The sequence below is a fragment of the Phoxinus phoxinus genome (assembly GCF_949152265.1).
Source record: "Phoxinus phoxinus genome assembly, chromosome: 14".
NCBI classification, from domain to species: domain Eukaryota; kingdom Metazoa; phylum Chordata; class Actinopteri; order Cypriniformes; family Leuciscidae; genus Phoxinus; species Phoxinus phoxinus.
The window spans coordinates 29,541,899-29,563,200 of NC_136889.1; the positions used below are offsets into that span (position 1 = coordinate 29,541,899).

Sequence of the window (21,302 nt, forward strand, 5' to 3'; positions counted from 1 at the left end):
TCAGACACTTAGACTTCAGGAATTTAAAATTAAAACATTATTTTAGACAAAGACGCCTAATTGGATGGAAATTAAAATTTAAAGTGGGCCATTACTCAGAGAGGAACTCACACTTCAGAGTAATTGTTATTTTTTTTCATAATAACGATAATATTATAATTTCGGCAATTTTATCAAATTGATCAGAAGTGTTTTAGAGTAACACGCACCAACTAATAGCACAAAACATCACAGAATTCATTGCTAATACTTAAAATATGCTTGTGCTCGTTTTTCCCACCCAAACTAATGTCACTTCCTGGAGAAGGGTGGCAGTAATGAATAATACAGGAACAATAAACTATAAAATATTTAATAATAAAACAATTATTCCCAAAAAAACATTTCAAGTTACAGAAAAAAAAAATCTTAATAAATTGCCACTTTTGCATGTTAGAAGTGCAGCACTCGGGTACAAGTTAAAAAGGTGATGAAATCCTTTAACAGTTTCATATTTCATTCAATATATTAAGACATATTTATAATTGGTCATTTAATGTATGCACTATCGTTCAAAGGTTTGGGGTCAGGAAGAATGGTTCATTTTTATATTTTTTGAAAGAAATGAATACTCTTTTTTTTTAAAGCAATGATGCAGTCCAGTACATTTAAAAAAATCAATGAAAAAAAAAAGCTGTTTGTACTTTGTTCATTAACAAATCCTGAAAAAAATATATATGAAGCAGCAAAACTGTTTTCAACATTGATCATAATCAGAAATATTTATTGAGCAGCAAATCAGCATATTAAATGATTTCTGACACTGAAGAGTAAAGACTGGAGTAATGACGCAGCTTTGCATCACAGGAATAAATTACATTTAAAAATATATATTCAAATAGAAAACAGTCATGTTAAATTGTAATAATATTTCACAATATTAAGTACAATAATTTTTAAAATCACATAAATGCCGCCTTGTTTCTTCTTTCAAAAACACAAAAAGATCTTACCGACCCCAAACTTTTGAACAGTAGTTGTATATATAGATTATTATTATTATTATATAATGAATATTTTCTACATTATGTGAAGGGGACAAGAAAATGCACAGCAAAGCAGGAATGAAGCGATCGCCACTCGTACGTCAGTGCAGTGACAGAAGACCAGATAAAACATAATACAAAACCTCCTCAGTACCATTCATAACTCAAACCCATAAATCCACACCTGGTGACATGACTCGCTGAACAAAGGAGATTGGTGATGTCAAAGAGATGCAGGGGTCGAGGGGCGTTTATCCGTGCTTATCTGACGGTGACGCCGAGCTTCTCCAGAACGCGCACGCCCTTTTCCTCATACTCTTCCCGCGTCAGCCAGAAGTTGTCCTTGTCTTTCATGATGTCAGCCAGCACCGCTCCACCCAGGAACACCATGTGCTTGCGGCGGGGAGGGTCCTCGATCCGGATCTTGAATTTCTACGGGGGTATTAAATAGACAGCGTGACGAGAATTTCAGGGGAGTGGAATAGCATGGACACTGACCCACATACCACGGTTTGAATGGATCTCTTTAATGCATATAAAAAGCACACTGTCCAGTTGGGAATCGAGCGGCCAACCCAAATGGGAGAATAATGAGGTGTACGGTGTATGTGGAGCCGTTCTGTGTTCATCCGGCTATAAACAGGTGGCTGAAAGGGTCTCATGGAAGCCGTCGTGTAAAGTCGATCGCTTTTTAATTTGCCTTAAACACAGTTTCGGGATCGGCAGACAGACACGTCGCTCGGGCGTATCGGCATGCCATCTGAAATTGATCATCTATATATAGCGGCCTGACAAGCGGCCCACTCTGAGGCTCCCCAAAATGCTTTTCCAGGCCAATGGCCAGGTTTAAAATGTGATGGAGCTCAGCTGGGCAGTGTGTGTGTAACGGTGGCGTTCTCTCTGTGTAGTGGGACGCAGCTCCACCTGCTGGTGCACAGGAGGCATTACCACACATCTGTGTGCGTTTAAAAAGTTAAAATACTTTCTTTTATCCCAGCTTAACCCTATAAAGTCTACTGTATCATATTTAATATGTGCATTTCTAACATCTTAAACTATCAGCATAATTAAAAAAGCTGGTTCATGGCTTCTGGTGTCTGACTGATAGTTTATACTTTTTTTAGCAAGTAAAAGGCCTTTTAGTATAATTGTAAAAAAAAGTTTTTGCTCGCTTGTTTTCTGTACTGATTTGTATTAAGTAAACATGAGAATAACTTTTATAATATTAGTCTTTTTTCAAGATGAACATTTACTGAAGGTTTACTTGATTTTTCACAGTTTTCATCCATCAGGCTTTTGAGGAACATCTATTTGTTCATCTCTCAATCATCATTGCATTGTATGTTTCGCCCCACAATAAAAACTACACAGCTTTGATCATAAATCTAAACATTTAAATATTACCTTACAAATAAATATTGTTGGGAGATATAGAGTGACAACTGATATTCATACTGTATGCAATTAGTCTGTTATACTGTTATAAAAATCACATTTACATTACAAGCAACTTTACATTACTTTTGGCCATAGAAATATCAGGAAATGGACCATATTGCATATTTTTGCTCAGTTTGGGTCTTTTTTCCTCAAGTATGAGCTCTGTATTCTTACTATATCACACTTTAGGAGCCATAAAAGTCTGATATATCAAACATAATACTACACAGACACACACACAAAAGAAGACTTTAAAAAATATATTTTGTCTAAAGTTTCTGTTCCAGACTACGTAAGGCTTTACAGAGTGAACTAAAAGAACCACTTGTTTTAAAGGCATACTATGCAGTTTCCATTTTTGTCAAACGGTACTTGTATTTAAGGTTACTGTCGTAAATACCACTCCCGCAGAGCCGTCTCTGCACTCACTTGACTCTTCCGACCGCGCTTTCTTCGTCGACTCTGCCATGATTCACGTCTGAAATGCGTGCTAGTGTCTTCCATAGAGACTGCTTCATATGTTGTTGATGTATGTGACGTTGTGCCGTAAAGCAAGTTGTGATTCTTTGGTGGAGCGCCACCTCTCAAATCTGCATTTCTGTTTTTTTCTGCATTCCACTTTGCTATCGGGATGATGCGAGTTCATTTACCATCGAAATGACTTCGAAGCTGTTATATTAAGGGTACAAATCTTGCATAGTGTGCCTTTAAACCCAGACTCTGCGGCACTATCACAAAGTTGCTCAATCATTCACTATATCGCCCAGTCTTACTTAAAACCCATGCAAATGGGCTACTGTTGAACTCATGTTTGATGGATGACACATTTACACAAGCACTGACTGGGCAAACTTACCGAGAGCTTGTCCACATCACCCTTCAGTACCCGCTCTAGATAAAGCTGCTTCAGTTCCCGCTCTAGTCGAGAGGGCAGACCAGGGTACATGGTGGATCCTCCCGACAGAACAATGTGTTTATAGAACTCAGCCCTGAGGAAGAGAGAGCATGATAACACCATACAGTGAGGTTCATTGATACTGGAAGGGTAAAGGGTGAAGTTACTAAAATGATGGGAAGATAAAACCAAGTGTTCATCTTTAGGTTATCATGTTATTGCTTGGTTTGTTTATTTCAGTGTCACATTCTGATACATGACTTATTGTATATTGAAGGGAGCATCAGATCAGCAACTATAGGAAGTGCTGGTGGTGTGGAATAAGAGCTCACCTTGTGTCAATGTCTGCCGCTTGGATGGTGTTGAAGAGCAGTTCGGCCACTCCGACTCCTTCCACATTAATGAGATGAGGCTGAAACAGAGCCTCTGGGGCCTCGAACCTCTCGCCTCCGACCTTAATGACCCGGCCATCAGGGAGCTGGAGACACAGAGAACATACAACCGTTTAGGGTTTTAAATGAGTCAATATAAAGAGGGTGTTCACACTTGTAGTTCGGTTTGCTTTACAGAACAACAAAAAAACACAACAAATGTCCTGGTCGGCTTCATGTTCACATTGGCATTTTTAATACCGAACCTAAAGATACTGAACCTACACGGCAAAAAATGCTTTTCTTACTTAGTATTTTTGTCTTGTTTCCTTGTTCATCATATAGGATTTACTAGATAAGTAAAATTAAGAGTTTTTTAAAACAAGCTGGGAAGAAACAAGAAGGTAATTTTGCCTGTTTTCTTAAAAAAAAAAAAAAAAAAATCAGAAAACAAGGTATAATATCTCGCATCATTTTACTTATCTAGTAAATCCTTCTTGATTTAAGAATTTTTAGATATTTGGACTGAAAACAAGGCAAAAATACTATATGTGTGTGTGTGTGTGTGTGTGTGTGTATACATGCATATTTATTTCACCTTTATTTAACCAGGTTAATCGGTTGAGAACAAGTTCTCATTTGCAACCGCGACCTGGCCAAGATATGTGTGTGTGTGTATATATATATATAGGATATACACACACACACACACATATATATACACACACACACACACACACATGCATATATATATATATATATATATATATATATATATACACACACACACACACACACACACATGCATACATACATATTAAAATTACAATATATTTGTGATGCTTTTGCTGCTGATATAAATTGACTACTTCCCTAAAGAAGTAATTAGACAAGATTTGTGATTCTTCCTGTTTTTGCATCTTAGAGTTGCGGGGGGGGGGGGGGGGGGGGGGGAGCTTACAGCACTCAAACTTTATTAAAAGTTAAACAATATTAAAGTGTCTCCAGTGGCAACAGGACTGCAAGTGTATGTGTTTTATGATAAGTAACCTGGCTGATAAATACTGTGGTACATAACCACTCCTCGTGTCAACATTCGGCTGCTTTCTTATCACATGCCCCACTACTTCAAATTGGCCTTGATAATAAGATGTTCCTGTTGGACTGAGCAAAGTCTCAGGTCTGAAGGGTAACCCACAGCGAGCCTAACTGTGATGACTAATGAGAAAATGGCGACAGGGTGCGTGGGAGTATATAAAGAGCCCATTGAGGACTGTCCAGAGGTCGGAACTGCAGAGCTTCCCAGCTGGGGAAGGATTGTGGCCACGCAGGAAATGATGTTACATGCTGGTTAAGCAACTTCAAAACCACACTGCCTTCCTTGTTTCAAAACTTGTTCTTTTGATTCTCTTTTTTGAATGCCCTCTAAAAGAAAACGTTCAGAAATTAAATCAAAAGAAAAATATACCACACCCATACCTACAAACTCAAAGAAAAGGAGGAACTTAGCCCAGTTTGTGTGACAAGTAAAACTCTGACCAACTGTTGCCCCCTTGAGGCCACTCGGCTAAATTACACATCCAGCAGCCAATCAGAATCCGGCAGTGTGTGGCGTCTCACAGACAGGATGTCAAAGTGTAGACTGAAGAATTTCCCTGCTGCTAAATCCAATCCAAAGAGCATATTACCATGGAAACGCAGAACACTTATGTGTCCCAGTGGGAAATCTGTGAAACCACATACTAAAACCTCCAGCCAGAAAAACTTCTGCCTCACAAACTGTAACTTTCGAACATCTCGGCAAGGAGGATACTTTCACGCTGCCGGCTGTTAACACCTTTTCAGAATGCAACCTTGCGTTAAAATGGTTCATGAAATTCTTCCCAGAGTCACATAAAACTGACCGTGTAGGTCTCCACCAATACGGTGGTCTCCAGGGCGAGCTTCTGTTCCTGCTCGATGTTGTATCCCACGTAGCAGAGATTCTCCTTCATCATGCGCACCGTCTCGAAGTCTGCCGAATGGTTGAAGGCGTAACCTCGCAGCAAGAGCAACTGTGTGATGCCAAAAAACAAACAAACATGTCGAATGTAAGTTATGTTTATTTTAATCATCTGATGCGACTTGCAACGTTTTCCAAAGCGGGGCTCAAGGAACGATATAAAAATCTTAACAGGAACAAACAAAAATCGAAATCAAGTTTAATCATTCTGAACAGAAATGCATATTTGAAATGACCTTTAACTGATTAATAAAGTTATTTTATCTTTCTGTTTAATATCTTGCTTCCGAGGATATGACGCCAACCGTTAAAGCGTTACATTTAATGGCATGTAATATCCAGCCTGGTGTGTCTTTTTAAACCAGCGAAAAGTGCAGGTTATTGTAGAACCGCTGGTTTAAATAAGTAAACCATGTTTTTAAAAGGTAGTATTGTGACTTGATGTACGGTCTGACACTTGCATGTGTCGATAGATTATTAACATTTGACCAAAATCAAGATTAAATTTAGTTTTTCACCAGCGAATGTGTGAGATTTGTGTTTGGTCAGTCATTACAACGGCCGCATCCGAGGCAGGAAGTGCATCCCATTACGTTTTCATCAACTTAGAGGTTATTGTAGCTATGTGGGCGCTCAGTTTATAACAATCTTGTGTTATAAAAGATGAAGTGCTATGCATAGGCTGTGTTGGCTATGACTAGATGGCAAACTAAGACTGTTCTCATATACATAAAACATTAGCCTTTACACACATCGTGTTTTTTTTTTTGCTGTTCTTGTGCAAACAACCAGTTCTTTATTTACCCTTGCACTGCAAACAAGCAGAGACGATTGAGGCGGGTGGAGCTTCTGTATGCGGTTTTGCCGACAGTTTGAGGATCCGCTGGAGTTACGAGGTTTAGTCACAAGCTCTTTGTAGTATAAAGTTCTATGCTCTTGTTTAAAGTACAGACAAAAAAAGTAAAAAACATTAACTGGTATTTTTTCTAGGGCTGTCAAACGATTAAAATATTTTAATCGCGATTAATCGCATTAATGTCATAGTTAACGCGCGATTAATCGCACATTTTTATCTATTCTAAATGTCTCTTGATTTCTTTTTGTCCCATTATTTTTTTCTCATTTTAATGCTCTTATCAACATGGAAAAGTGGATCGGCTTGCTTTGTGCAAATGTTGTTGTTGTTTTTTTAAACAACATTGGCATACTGTGTTCAATTTCACACTAACATTCTCACTTGGAGCAAATAATCTCTCACACAATGTGACACTGTCTGACACTGTGAGTGCATCAATAAAAGAGTGAAAGAAATACTGATGAGGTAACGTTACTAATATTGACGAGTGGCCGTAGAAACGCATCAGCTGAGTGTGTGTGTGTGTGTGCGCTTGACTATCAAGTGGTATTTAGCCTGGACGTGCTGCGATGATAGCTCAGTTCACAACGACACAACACACAGATCACTTTGGTCTTGTCAATTGAACCATTTGGCAACTTTTTAAAAGTAAACTTTCCATTCAGAATCTTTATTGGCCTCCATTTCGGCGTCTCGCGCTCATCATTCATCCACTCAAAACGTAACGTTCAGACGAGAAGCGCCGCGTCGCGCAGCGGCTCGTATTTAAAATTCGAACACATTATTATCTATGAGTGTACACACACCGGCGGCGCCATTCAGCGTTTTTATTGCTGCCCATAAACTGAGAAAGTGCGCGTCCGATGTGCTAGACGCGCTCAGTTGTCCTAGACGCGGCTCAGCGCTGTGCTTCCCGTCCACTCTTTGGCCGGTTCGCATCGCAAGCCCAAACAAGTGTGTGCGGCGTGCCTGTTGTTTTGTTTCTGGTCTAGCTAGATCCAGTGTGGTGTTGTAGTTTTAATAACGTTACTAGTTGTTGCAAAAGCATGTGAAAAAAACTACAAAGTTTGCTAGGCGTTAATCTCGCGATAAAAAAATTGACGCCGTTAAAATGGGTTTGCGTTAACACCGTTAATAACGCGTTTAACGGACAGCCCTAATTTTTTCCTGAACAAACCCTTTTCGGAACGGTAATGTAAAAAATGTATTGTAAAATACTGACTCGGAGTGAACCGATTGATTTTCCCCCCGGTTTTCAAGCCTTGTTCCAAAGTGCCTTAATTAACATCAAGCACGCAAAACATGCACAGAGAGCACACATTTGGATTAATGCCGATCAAAAGACGTTTATTACGTACGGTGTATTTATATACATTACCTACGTTTATTAGTTTCTACATTCATTTCACACACGCTGTTCTTTTAGTTTCGCTTTAAATAAATTAATTTAGTATTGGTGTTTTTAGGGATGCACAATATATCGGCCACCATATCGGTATCAGCCGATATATGTTAATTTTTAATGTTATTATCGGCCCGATAAGAAAATTTGGCCGATATCTTAAAGCCGACAAATAATGGATCATTTCCTTCAGCCAAGACACTTCAGATGCGCACTCATCATGATGGTTTTGAATCAGGGATGCGCCGATCCGATATTCAGTATCGGTATCGGCTCCGATACTGACATTTTTGCCGGATCGGGTATCGGTCAGACGAGGCCGATCCAAATCTGATATTGTGCGTATACTATTCTGTGCTATTGTTAAGCCCCACAAAAGGCACAAAAACATTATAAAGCACCATAAAGTTGTCGTGCACTATATTATAAGTGTTCTGAAGCCATTATATAGTATAATGTGAGATATAAATGAATATTTAAGTCATTAAATTCAAGATCACGTACACTTTTCCCTCCGCTGCGGCTGTCAGTCATTCTCCATTCAGCATCAAACAGCGCGTCGCGTTCGGTTACGAGTCAACACGATGAAAAACTCTCTCCAAGATGATTCAATGTTACTATAATTATACTTGATCTGTAGATATAGGTCTATGGTTTTGCATTAAACAACTTTATCTTGCCGGACTTTATTGCTGTACCTTAACTAAGTTACTTTCTACCGGGTGTCTGTCTTACAACACTGGAGTCAGAGCACTATAGCTAACTGTTCTTCACGCGCACAGTAACTGACATTTAAAACTGTTAAAAGAAAATGTTCAATAAACTATTGCTTAGATAGATACTGTATAATACTCTTAGCATCAATATGTCTTTCCTTCGTGCTTTGAACTCTTCAATGTGGACTCGACGCGCTGCGCGCTGTGACTCGTGTTGCTTCAAGCGCATCATTCTGCGCTCGGGATGCGCATAAGCGCTGTGTGCCGCTTTTCATATCAATACAGCGACTGTTTTTTATAGACTGTTCTGTACTATCCATCATGTTGCTGCCTCATTAAACCGCTGTGCTATACATTTAAAACATGTCTCAATTTTATAGTAGGCTATAAAATAATTAATATTTTTGATTTTTGTTATCTTGTTTTTCATGAATGTATTTTACAACAATACAAAGAGCAATGTGTAACGTTTTACCAGATTTAGTGTTACACTTATTCTCATATTTGTTCCCCACTAAATGTTTTTTCATGTTCAGATTTAATACAATTATTGTGCACTTGTGATTTTTCTAGACTAAATTTTACTGCTTAATTATCCACTATTCTAGTTTAATTTCCTATTTGCAGTGCAAATAGCATCCATTAAACATCCTGTGCAAATTTTGCACTTTAATTTTGAATGTCAACAAGTTTAAGCTACTGAACTTTTTATTTTATTTTGCACTTGTTGCTCTGGTGCTGGTTTAATAAATCACTAAACTTGTGAATACATTGTTTGTCATTTAGTTTTACAAGGCTAAAAAAATATAGTTTAAGTTGAGCCTGATATCTTGCAAAGTAATGCATACAGCTTAAGTAATTTAGCTCTTTTAACATTTTACCTTTGTATCGGATCGGTACTCGGTATCGGCCGATATTGAATTGCAGGTATCGGAATCGGTATCGGAAACAAAAAAGGTGGATCGGAGCATCCCTATTTTGAATGAATCACTTGAAATATGATTTAAATCACTACACAAAGGAAAATACAGTAACACCGTGTCCTAACTACACGCGACGACATGCGATAAAAGGCGTCTTTTTCCATGTTAATCAGAGTTTTTGTCCTAACCAGCCGCGACGATTCCATTTTAGAAACTGTTTCTATTTTTCTGCGACTTCGCGCTGGAATAACAAACACAAAGTGTGGCAATGATAATCTCAGGTACCGGTTATGTGCTTTATTTAGTGTTATACCATGGTCTGGGTGAATACTCGATTCTGATTGGCTGCAGGGTGTCAATTAAAAAGTGATGTAGGACACCTAGTAAAGGAGTTCTAAAACCGTAAGATTTCGATTGTAAAACTAATTAAAATATAAACTAATGTTTTAAAAATGTGTTATTTGGCAAGTGAACATGGTATAAGCGGGTTAATGCCCTTCGAGGTGTCCATTGTCAGTTATTAATGGACTAACCGTCCTCACGCCTCGCCGTCTTCCATTAATACCTGACAATGGACACCACGTAATTCAACTCAGATCTTGAAATTAAACAAATGGAAACAAGAATGTTCAAACTGTGAAAAAACTAGTGTATTATTTGACAAAGATTGTTTTAGTAGCCCATGTATTTTTAATAATGTTTAAATGGTGTAATATTTGTGAATTTGATTATGTAGCCGTGTGCCTCTGGTGCCGTGCACTCGCCGCGAGAGCCCGCTCACACGCTGTTCTGATTGGCTGTGGGGTTTGATTGATTTTGACGCATCTCGCAGTCGTTTGGACAGACAAATTATTTGGCGCTGGAATCTTATCGCGTCTGGTTAGGACACGGTGTAAAGTGCAACATGTGCAGCACAAGTCTGTCATATAGACCACATAAAATTATGATAAAAACATTATAATTGAGTGCTTGGGACAAAGCTTTTAATGGTGAGACTTTTGTTTTTGTAATCAGGTTTTCAAAAATGAATAAAACAAATTAAAAATTTGATTTATCGGACAATATATTGGTTATCGGCATTCAAATATAAAGAATTATCGGTTATCGGTATTGGCCAAAATTTTCATACCGGTGCATCGCTATTGTATATAAATTATGTTTGTTTTATACTATATTTCTCATTCCTTCTAAATACTGTTAAATTTAAAGAATTTGTCGAGGAGTGAATGGAACTATACTTTTAAACATAAAAACATGCTCCGTTTGAATGGCCCCTTTGACTGAATAACATAAAAGATAGTTGCTTCAACATGTTATTAGGGAATCGTGGGACATCTAAGCTCTTCCGTGTTAAATGAGGAAGTGAAATGACATACTTCACATTATTTTAACCAAGATGCTGAAGCATGTGAAGTTAAATATTCCATACCTTAATGAGATAGCGTGTAATGTCTCGTCCCGCAATGTCCAGTCTCCTGGTAAGATGGGGCAGAGAGAAGCCCTCGTACACGGGACAGATGTGGGTCACTCCATCGCCCGAATCCACCACCACCCCTGTCAAAAGCCCTGGGTGCACCACACAGACAGATATTGATCGAATGTCCGAAACAAGCGATTGCAATAAAATGTTTGCCAATTCAACATTGAGCAATAATGTTATGTACAAGGTTAAAACAGTGCAGAGGATAACTCACCTTGAGCATAAAGTGTTAGCACAGCCTGGATGGCGATGTAAACACCTGCAAACTGGTATGTCTCAAACATGACCTAAAGGGCAGTGGGACAAACAAAAGAAAATATTAAACCGTGATTTATTTATTCATATCTAATAGAAATGTAACAAAGTAAAAACTTTGTTTTTTACTTGACTTAAAATGTAAACTTTTGAACAGGAGTGTGTATTCATAATTTAGGGCATCAAAACTCTCCAAACTACTGGGAGGCTAGGCCAAATACTTGTGACCTTTTCAGCATTTTTAGTGATGTTTTGATAGGCATGTTTTCACACAAATTTTTTGAATATATTTAACACTAAAAGTAATCTCATGAAATGTAACAGTAATAAGAAATTTACAAATTACCATTATGAACAAGAATTATAGCAATTTAATAACTCAGATTAGGGGGGTGGTTAGGCTTCATTTGTCTTTATGGAAAGAATAATTTCTTAATTGGATTATGGCGTCAAATGTGACTTCACATGAATGGTCAGGCAACACACACCTCTATGATCTTCTCGCGGTTCTTGGTCGGGTTCATGGGAGGTTCTGTGAGGAGGATCTTGCAGTTGCGCGACTCGATTTTGAGCTTCTCCGGGCCGAAGGTGTAATCCCATAAGTGCTTCATATCATCCCAGTTCCTGACGATGCCGTTCTCCATTGGATAGTTCACCTCCAGCATTGAGCGCAGTTCACTCGCTTCATCTCCCACCATCAGATCCTGAGTAATCGTAAGACAAAGGTTAGAAAAACCATCTCGGCTCATAGCTATGATGACGAAACCAGAGGTCAGTGATATAGAATCCGTCAAAAACACTCAGCATCAGCATTTCCACAACAGATGCACAGCACCGGGAATCTCATGTCCCACAGCTGAACCACTTTGGTGCAGTTAGGGTTTGGGGCACGAGGAAGCCTTCGTTACGGCTCAAGCACAGTAAACACGACCGCTGAGATGAGATAGACAGATGTTGCACTCGTTCACTAGAACCAACATGCACAGATCAGCAGATCTCCATGCACAACAACATGTTAGTAACTTGCATCGACCACCCTTTACCCCAGATAAACCCTCACATGTTTAGCATTGGCTTTAAAGAGGTCATGAACTGAATTTTGTTCTATTTTATAATGTTTCCTGAGGTGCACTTTTAATGTTAATCTGATTTTTACATAATTTTTTTAGAAAAAAGGCATTTTTTTCTAGCCTGATCTGAACGCTCTGTTTGAAGGGGTGTGTCTGTGTGAGACTTCAGTGTAAACGCCCATTGCTGTGATTGGCTAACACAAGTAATACATGTGAAACTCTCTCGAAAACTTTTAGCACGTTTTTAGTATTACAGCTGTCGAGATTAACCAATTGTGAAAAAGGGAGTGTTCTTTTTTTCCAATCGCTATCTGTATATAATTTAATCACAGTTTAAATAACAGACTATTTTCATGCTACTAAAGTGAAGTTGATCGTTTAGTAACTGGCTTGATTTACTGATGCATAAACAGCATTGAACGACTTTAAGAAAGAAAATCTGTCTGAACTTGAATAATTACACATCAGAAATCATGTTTTTGACGTTGCTGATCATCTAGTTTTCTGGCCTTGGTTTCAATAAAAGCTGTTTTTGGAATAACAAGGAAGTTTTGAGTTTTGAAACTTACATGATATTTTTGTAGTATTACCACCTCGTAACTGTCAAAAGATCAAGGAAATTTAAATTCTCAGTTCATGACCCCTTTAAAACCTGTTCACACCAAAGATGATAAGTTTTATTAATCGTTCTAAATCTATGAGAATAGGGAAGTCCACACACACCATAACCTTTTAACCCTAATAGAGCATCACAGTCCCGCCCACAGCCGGTGCCGGAAGTAAAAATTCAATACAATTTCTCCATTGACATTTGGGGTATAAGCCATAAAAACGTAACCATACATGGTAGACTTAAAACCAGCAACGGCTGTACTAAGCGATTGTATATGCTCATATAAACGGCAAAAGTTCATGGGGCACTAACCTTGTTTTGAGATAAATGCCTTTTATTCGCGATGTCTTGGATAAGTACTTCATTACCCACAATCCTAAACAATCCCATAATCCCACAGTGATGCATCTGATTGGTGGATGTCGTGTAAACCCCGCGAAGGTCCGTGAAAAAACAGAGCATTGCCATGGAAGCAGGATTCTAACAGTAGAGACTGTACGGACTGTTTTCTTTAGCGGAAGCCATATAAATAGTTTTTAAATCAATACATTCCTTTTTAAATTAATATTTTGTGTCAAATTATTTATTTATTTGGTAGGTAGCCATGTAATAAGCAGGATAATGTATAGCGAGTTGGTTGTTATAGCGAATACAACTCCCTTCAGGCTCCGCTTCGGGCTCATAATCAGCCTTTCGCGAGTTGTATTCGCTATAACGACCTTTACATTATCCCTTACTTATCGTTCACTTTAGATAGGCTACTGTAGCCTTCATAAGGTTTGAGTCATATCAAGCATTTTATGATGCCACTGTCAAAACAATATTAAGCCTAGTCATACCTCTTCATGCATTTACTGAACATTTGTGTAATAATTCATGGCAAGTTAATAAACTGAATATGACGGTCCAAGAGCAGACCATGCACCGGTCCATGCATCAGACCGGTGGCGCTGTGCACTTTCTGGTTTGCTGACCATCACTTTTTAATTTTCACTTGTTGTGGATATTAAGAAAATACATTAAATGTTATTACAATTAAGGATGAACTATAACTTCATGAAAATGAGCATGGACCTCAACCTGCCCTGTCAGCAGAGTGTCCTGTCTCATAAAGGGCTTTGAAATAAACACACAAACTAACGTTACACACTGACTGAACACACGTGTGTTGATGACTGAGCTGCACCATGTTGCTAACGTTATCGTTAACCGCTTTCACACACGCACACAATATATTATTATTTTTATTTATACGATTATTACTGAAATAACTGCTATTAACTACACATTTACTATATCAAATTCACTCAAAATGCTCTTTCGCGGTTGTGGCTTCAGTCGACTTCAGTGAGGCGCGGTGGTTTATGGGATGAGTAGTTCCTTCGCTCGGAAATGGAAATATGTACACAGTCTTGTACCTTTGCCTTTTTTTGGATTTTCTCTTAGTTTTTTCACTCGAAATGATATGTTGTATGCTTATGAGTTCAGCCATAGCTGGTTATCCTCAGACATGCTCTAAAACTCTTTAGATACGGATTTTTCCAAAAGTCAATGGGAGAAATGAATGGGAAATTTACTTCCGGCACCAAAGCCCTCTCGGGCTGTGGGCGGGACTGTGATGCTCTATTGATGGAGTGTGTAGCTTTTAATTTCTAAAACAACCATCTAGGAAGACACATCATGGCCATATTCCGGTAGACTTTACAGAGATCTTGACTCTTGCCAACATTGATGCACCTCTTGATGGAAATAACAACATCACAACATGCATTTCCATCAAGAGGTGCATCAATTTTTGGTCCAGATCTTGCATTGACAATTCAAGAGTCCAGCACTCTGTAAAGTCTCCTCCAGCACATCCCAAACACTTTCAATGTCTGGACTCAATTCATGTGTGAAAATTATTATTCTTGCTCCCTCCCAACCATTCTTTCACAATTTGAGGAGCCTGATGAATCTTGATATTGTCATCCATGATGTTTCTTCATGCATGGTTGTTTAAGAAATGAAAAGCTACACACTCAATTAGGGTTAGAAGAACTGTTGCCAAACATATAACATGCTAGACTGCAATAATGATCCAGTCATAGTCTCTTTAGCATTTGCCTATTTAAATCCAGAGAGTTTAATACACTTTGGTAATAGATATGCTTGTCTGAGAGGACATATCTAATAACTAGGAAGGCTTTGAGTATTGAATGAATCACTGAATGTTAATTGTATGGATTATCACGTCGTGCACGGGTACAGTGTGTTATTTGGCACCGGCACAGGATGTGTCTGGTTGTGCCATGTGTTTTCAATAGAGCCCCGCAGGCCTATTAAATTTCATCTGTCTGACTAACTTCCTGGGTACAGCACACCTTCAGAAACATTTTAGTTTCTCTGAAAAGGCACATTCAGGGTTTTCTAGAAGTGTTTTGAAAAAAGGAGCAATATCTTGTGAACACCGCTACCAATGCGTCTTTTGTGACATGTCAGAAACTATTTAGAGCTTATTGGTTTTCTTCTAGTTCCTCAAACATTATTCTAGAGGCCAGAGGACATTGAACAGACAGACAGGATGATGGGCAGCTACAAAAACTGCAGAGACTTCAACATTTCCCTCCATCTTGAGGCCGACTTCTGCTAAATCTATTTCGGAGAAGGAAATTAAGCTATAATGTCTGACGGGGATATGAATAGTTGCCAAGTCCTGTGAAAGACATTTGCAGCTTTGAAACAGAAGACAAAGTGCAGTGTAAGAGCAGTTGCACTGTGGCAATTTAGATAGTACAATACAAAAAATAAAGGGCTGGGCGATACATAGAATACTCACAATAATATATTTTGCAAAGAAACTGCAATTATCTATAAAGGAATGAGAAACTATACAGAATAAATCAAGATTAAATAGTAATCGAAGATCAATAATCTGCAACACCACTGTAATACTGCATGGTGCAACACACTCTCCTCAGCAGGCCGTACGTGTTAAACAGAGCAAACGCCGGGCTGCACTTACCATTTTTTTGTTATTCTACTTTACCATGTGAAGAACAAGAAGGAAAGAGTGTAAGTATTAAAAGAAGGTCAAACAGGACAGAATGAAGGTTTATTTAAAGTCCCCCTGAGGTGAAAATCAAGTTTTTAAATATTGTTTATATGTGACCCTGGACCACGAAACCAGTCATAAGGGTCATTTTCTTTAAATTTCTTGAAAGCTGAATAAATAAGCTTTCCATTGATGTATGTTTGTTAGGATAGGACAATATTTGGCCGAGATACAAGTACAACTATTTGAAAATCTGGAATCTGAGGGTGCACAAACATTGAAACATTGAGAAAATCTCCTTTAAAGTTGTGCATTTATGTTCGCAATTGTACTGCATCCACTCAAAAAAAAAAAAAAAAATTTAATTTACGGTTGGAAATTTACTAAATATCTCCATAAAACATAATCTTTACTTAATATCCGAATTTTTTTTGGCATAAAAAAAAAAATCTATAATTTTGACCCATACAATGTATCGTTGGCTATTGCCACAAATATACCCGTGCGACTCGTGACTGGTTTTGTGATCCAGGGTCTATGTGGTGTTTTTAATACGCTTTAAGACAAACCATGTGCAAATATATAAGTCAACAGCATTGCTGAGTATTTTTCCCTTTAAAACTTCAGTGAACCAAAGTCTCAAAAACGCGGTTTGAAATCGCTGGTGTTTCTGACGTCACAAACTACCTTGTAACCAATCAGATCAACGTGCCGGGCGGGCTTTAGCATATCATTAACAGCAAACTAGCAGGGGAGTCTCGAGAGATGCAAGGTTGTCCCGGTATATTTTACTGTTGATATGAAAAATTGGGTAGATTTAGCAATATATGATGCGAGTGTATTACGATGTTATGACGAACTATATGCCTTGACTACAGGGGGACTTTAAAACAACTAAGGTAAAAGTTTAGAACATTACTTTTGAGAATCCTTCAATGCACAGTATTCTCTAACAAACTCCAAATTGATCATCTGACCAGGCAGAGAGTAGACTGTGAGTGCGAGTGCGGACCTCACCTTAATCTCAATGTTGCCCACTTTAGTTGAGGATCGGATGATGGGCCTGCCCACCAGTGCTGGGAAGATGTGCTCTGGGAAGTTGGATCCGGCAAAGCCACACTTCACAAACTAAAGGATTCAGAGAGAGAGAGAGAGAGAAAAGTAATGAAGAATACTGTGTTCATCCTCTACTTGTTTAGACAACAAGATAGCAAAACAAACTGAATTTGATGCATTTAACACATCTTTATGATTGGCCATTGTCAGGGTCCGCATGTGCAGACGTTATATGTTAAATGCAAAAGTTTTTTTTTTTTTTGCATTTAACATATAACCTCTGCACCTGCGGACCATAACAATGGCAAATATTATTATTATCACAGTCAATACAATATTTGACCAACAGTTTTTGTGATTACCGGATAAAAGTATCAATTTCATAGAGGTTGCACTCGAAAATAGCAATTACACAGATGAGCATAATTAGAAAAAACTATATTGTAATTTTTCCTGAATTTCCAATGACAAAAGGCCTGGTTTTAATGACTTTTAGAATGCTACAACACACACATGTTTTATAAAATACTGCAACAGTGCCACAAGGATGACATAATTGTGTAGGCCAATCAGGAAGTTAGCATCACACTGGTCATGGGTGCTTCATCTGGAATAATCGGCTTATTCAATTCAAGAATAAATCCTTATTTTATAAAACTTGGTTTAATAATAACATAATTCTAGTATCCCAACTATTAAATGATAATGGGTCATTGCTGAATTATTCTGAATTCCTTCACACGTTTGGCATTGCAATCACCCCAAGAGAGTTTGCCATTGTTATGGATGCTATCCCATCTGGTATTTTAACTCTCTTAAAGGAGGCTGGAAAACCAGATTGCCTACCAGCTTCGGACCCTAAGTTGACCTCAGTTGGTAATATATGTTTCGCAACCACAACGAGGAATAACAATCGTAATATTCGCTCTTTATTCCAGAGAGATGTCACTAGCATCCCTAATGTTGTTCCCTATTGGTCTAACTTTGTTGACAACCTGAATTGAGGGAATATATGGAACCTTCCTTACAAATACCTCCTTATGAATAAAGTTAGAGAAATATCTTTCAAAATTATACATACAAATGAAATTACTGTTAAACTTATTGCTGATTTTTCTTTGTTTTGGAAAGATGTACTGTTTGGTTTCCATGATAACAAAAGTAAAAAAACAGAAATAAATATACCTAATTAATGTATTGATAATTTTAGGGAAATGTCATATTCACAAAGCCAAATTTAGTAATTCTAAACCCTCTTTTGTTGCTTTTGGTAAGGAGACGGAACAGTACATCAAATCCATCTATGATTCAAAAAATAAGAAGGCTGCTAAAACCATTCAGTTATGCTCTATTTTTAATGTATTTATTTTAATCTCCCCCTGGTTCTGCTCTTGTATATTATTTTGTTTTCTTCTATTAATGACTCTATTTGTGTTCTTATTGTTTGTATCGCAAAGAGACTTAATAAAGATTTAAAAAAAAACTAAAAAAAAACAAGAAGAAAGCATCACACTTGTTCCCTCGATTGCATTTTTCCATTGGGTTTTTCAGAAAATAAGCTCTGTACGTAACCAACAAAAATGTATGATTCTTCATGTTTTGTTCACCATGATAATCTTCACAAATGAACACAACTTTTATGATCTAAAAATGCAATACCCAGAATTAAAAGCCAAAGTTATAAAGATCTACACCACAGGAACATGACTTCAGCGTCACTATGGTCGTTTCCGAAAACTCTTTCAATCTAAAACAAAACAGTTTGATGTGATGACGTTTAATGTCCTGGCATCCTCTGTATCGTAGATATGTATGTGTAGATCGATGCCTAACACGTCGTCGGTCAACGTTTTATCACTTACAGTAAGAATTAATGATGCCACAACATTACACAGCTTCTGGTAGATTTAAATTCACAAATAAATCAGATAAACTTTCACAAGTGTGAGTTTGTTTTTATATGCATTAAATCAATATTATAGGATTTTATACTTTGGTAACTTTTTATTGCCATGTTATCGGAAACCTTCATCTTGATGCATTGTGTTAGTTTAGCAAAATCATCTGCTGAAGTCTGTTGTTTTAAGATGTTTATCAGTACTTCTCCATCCAAAGCTCCAGACAGTAGGACAGCTTTTGACTGTCTGGATTCATCCCTTTTCTGATATTATCTGCTCTGTGAATCATCACCAACAAATATGTTTGCATAAAACTCAATAAAAATGTCACTTGCTTCTCATGGCAACACGATTCCAAAAATGGTCTGAATGCTTTCAGGCTCATTTATTGGTCAACCAACACTGCTTTCTCTGTGCATGCTGTGGTTTTAACAGCTGACATCACTTCCTTCTGACTCATCACGGCTCTTCGTCTCATTGGCCGTCCGTGCCCAACCACTTTTACTATTTACTAAAAAAACACCACTAAAATATTCCTTGATCACATTATTCCCAGATCTCACCGTTTGCATTCTGATCACGTCACTCACTAGCCAACTATGACGTCAAAATATATGACCACGCCCCCAAATCCCAGGGTAAATTATACCAGCCATCAATTATATAATGAACAAAGTCTAAGTTTTATGATCCACCAATACAGATCTTCACCGACATTAGTGAAACTCGATTTATCTTACACAGCTCTCCACCGAAAGGCGCGAGAGGAAGTAACATCATCACACGGTTGCTTGCAATTTGCAAAACGTTATCAAAAAGCAAGTGGATGATGATGATCCAGAAAAGGCAACATTCATAGTGGATGTGAACAGCGTGTTTTAACTGTAGCCACTGTAAAGCAAAATTAATCTCAATGATGCATTATGATAGCAAGCAATGACAGGAGCAAGCTAGCAGGTTTAGATAACGCTGCTTAGCTGCAGGATTGAGCCCTCGGGGGGGTTTTGATCATGCAACCGGCCCACAAACGAAAAAACTAAATTATTATTTGTGTGCCATTGTGTTTATAGTAGTCTATGTCTGTAGCGATATATCAGGATCATATAACGTTACCCAAATCACCCCACATTTCAAAGCAACTGTGATGCTAGCATCTAATGCGGACTGTAATGAGATGGTTTTATTTTATATTTGAGAAATAAAGAACATGAATCGCTTCACAGTCGGATAACACCGAGTTCTCGGCAGAGATTAATATAAGGGCAGCTGTCACACATTCCTTATGCGCTAAGCTTTCGTGACTTCCTGTTTGGGGTCTGTCTTCCTCACTCTCATTTAACTTTAGCCAAAAGCTAAACGAGCCACAAATAAAAGACAGGTGTTAGAGTTGCGAACGTACCCCTGTTCCGTTATCACAAACCACCACTTTTCTTCCTTGGCTGTCCATCTTTCAAAGCACCGGAGCCGTCAGAGGCAGCCGAAGTTTCTGAAGAAAGTGCCTGTGCTTCACGCACTCTGCAGCAGCCGCTTTCACTTCCTGTTCCTGACATTCGCGCGAGCAGATCAGCCTGTTTTTTTTTTTTTGTGGTTTTTTTAATGCCCCGCCTCCTGCGTCCCGATTGGCTACTAAGATTTTCCCAACGGTCTACGATTGGACAGCTGAGGTGTCATTCATATAGCCTTAACTGAAGTAAACACATTTTCGATGTGTTTTCACTTTTTTCCCCCTGTAATATCCTGTCATTAACAAATTATGCCGTTAGGTTACAATAATGGATAACTTCTACTCTAGGGATACAGTGAATTGTTACTGTTCACACTAACAGACGTCACATTAATAGTAATAATAATAATAATGTATTATCTCAAATTGTTACAAATTAAATGGCAAGGGGGTCATAAGGAAATTGAGCGCAAACAGTGTTTCTTAAAATAACAGTATTTCATATAAACAATAAGACCAGTTTAATACGAATGGCATATGGTCAGGGAAGGTAAAACTCTTAACATAAATTGAAACGTTTGTATTATTATTTATTAATTAATTTAGATTTTACCCCAGCTGCAAGTTCAACGTTGTACTTGGAATTAATAATACATCAAATAAAGCTACGGGCCAGCGAGAGATAATCAAAGCAAAGTAATAGCAATCTAGCCTTTTTGTTTTTAAATGATGTCCATTCAAATAATAATAGAAAAGCATAACAAATATTGCTTGTAAATTAAGTATAAACTACTCCAATGAAAAGTGTATAAAATGTAAATA

At 37.9% G+C, this 21,302-nt stretch overlaps 1 protein-coding gene across 1 annotated transcript; it reads right to left on the minus strand.

Annotated features, from left to right (window-relative positions):
- Positions 1 to 137: 137 nt before the first annotated feature.
- Positions 138 to 20,596, minus strand: actr2b (actin related protein 2b). Its single transcript, XM_079635957.1, has 9 exons — positions 20,436 to 20,596; positions 17,100 to 17,210; positions 11,854 to 12,069; positions 11,325 to 11,397; positions 11,060 to 11,196; positions 5,636 to 5,785; positions 3,693 to 3,838; positions 3,322 to 3,454; positions 138 to 1,457 (listed from the first exon to the last, which is right to left on the minus strand). Exons 1-9 carry the CDS (start codon positions 20,481 to 20,483, stop codon positions 1,287 to 1,289), a joined length of 1,185 nt encoding a protein of 394 aa, XP_079492083.1. The 5' UTR covers positions 20,484 to 20,596; the 3' UTR covers positions 138 to 1,286.
- Between the last annotated feature and the right edge of the window lie 706 nt (positions 20,597 to 21,302).

Bases quoted from the DNA above. Each gene is read 5' to 3' on its own strand.
- actr2b (XM_079635957.1), bottom strand. From the start codon at position 20,483: ATGGACAGCCAAGGAAGAAAAGTGGTGGTTTGTGATAACGGAACAGGG. The intron at 17,211-20,435 runs GTACGTTCGCAA...TGAATCCTTTAG, and splicing joins TTTGTGATAACGGAACAGGG to TTTGTGAAGTGTGGCTTTGC. The intron at 1,458-3,321 runs GTAAGTTTGCCC...ATACCCCCGTAG, and splicing joins GTGATGTGGACAAGCTCTCG to AAATTCAAGATCCGGATCGA.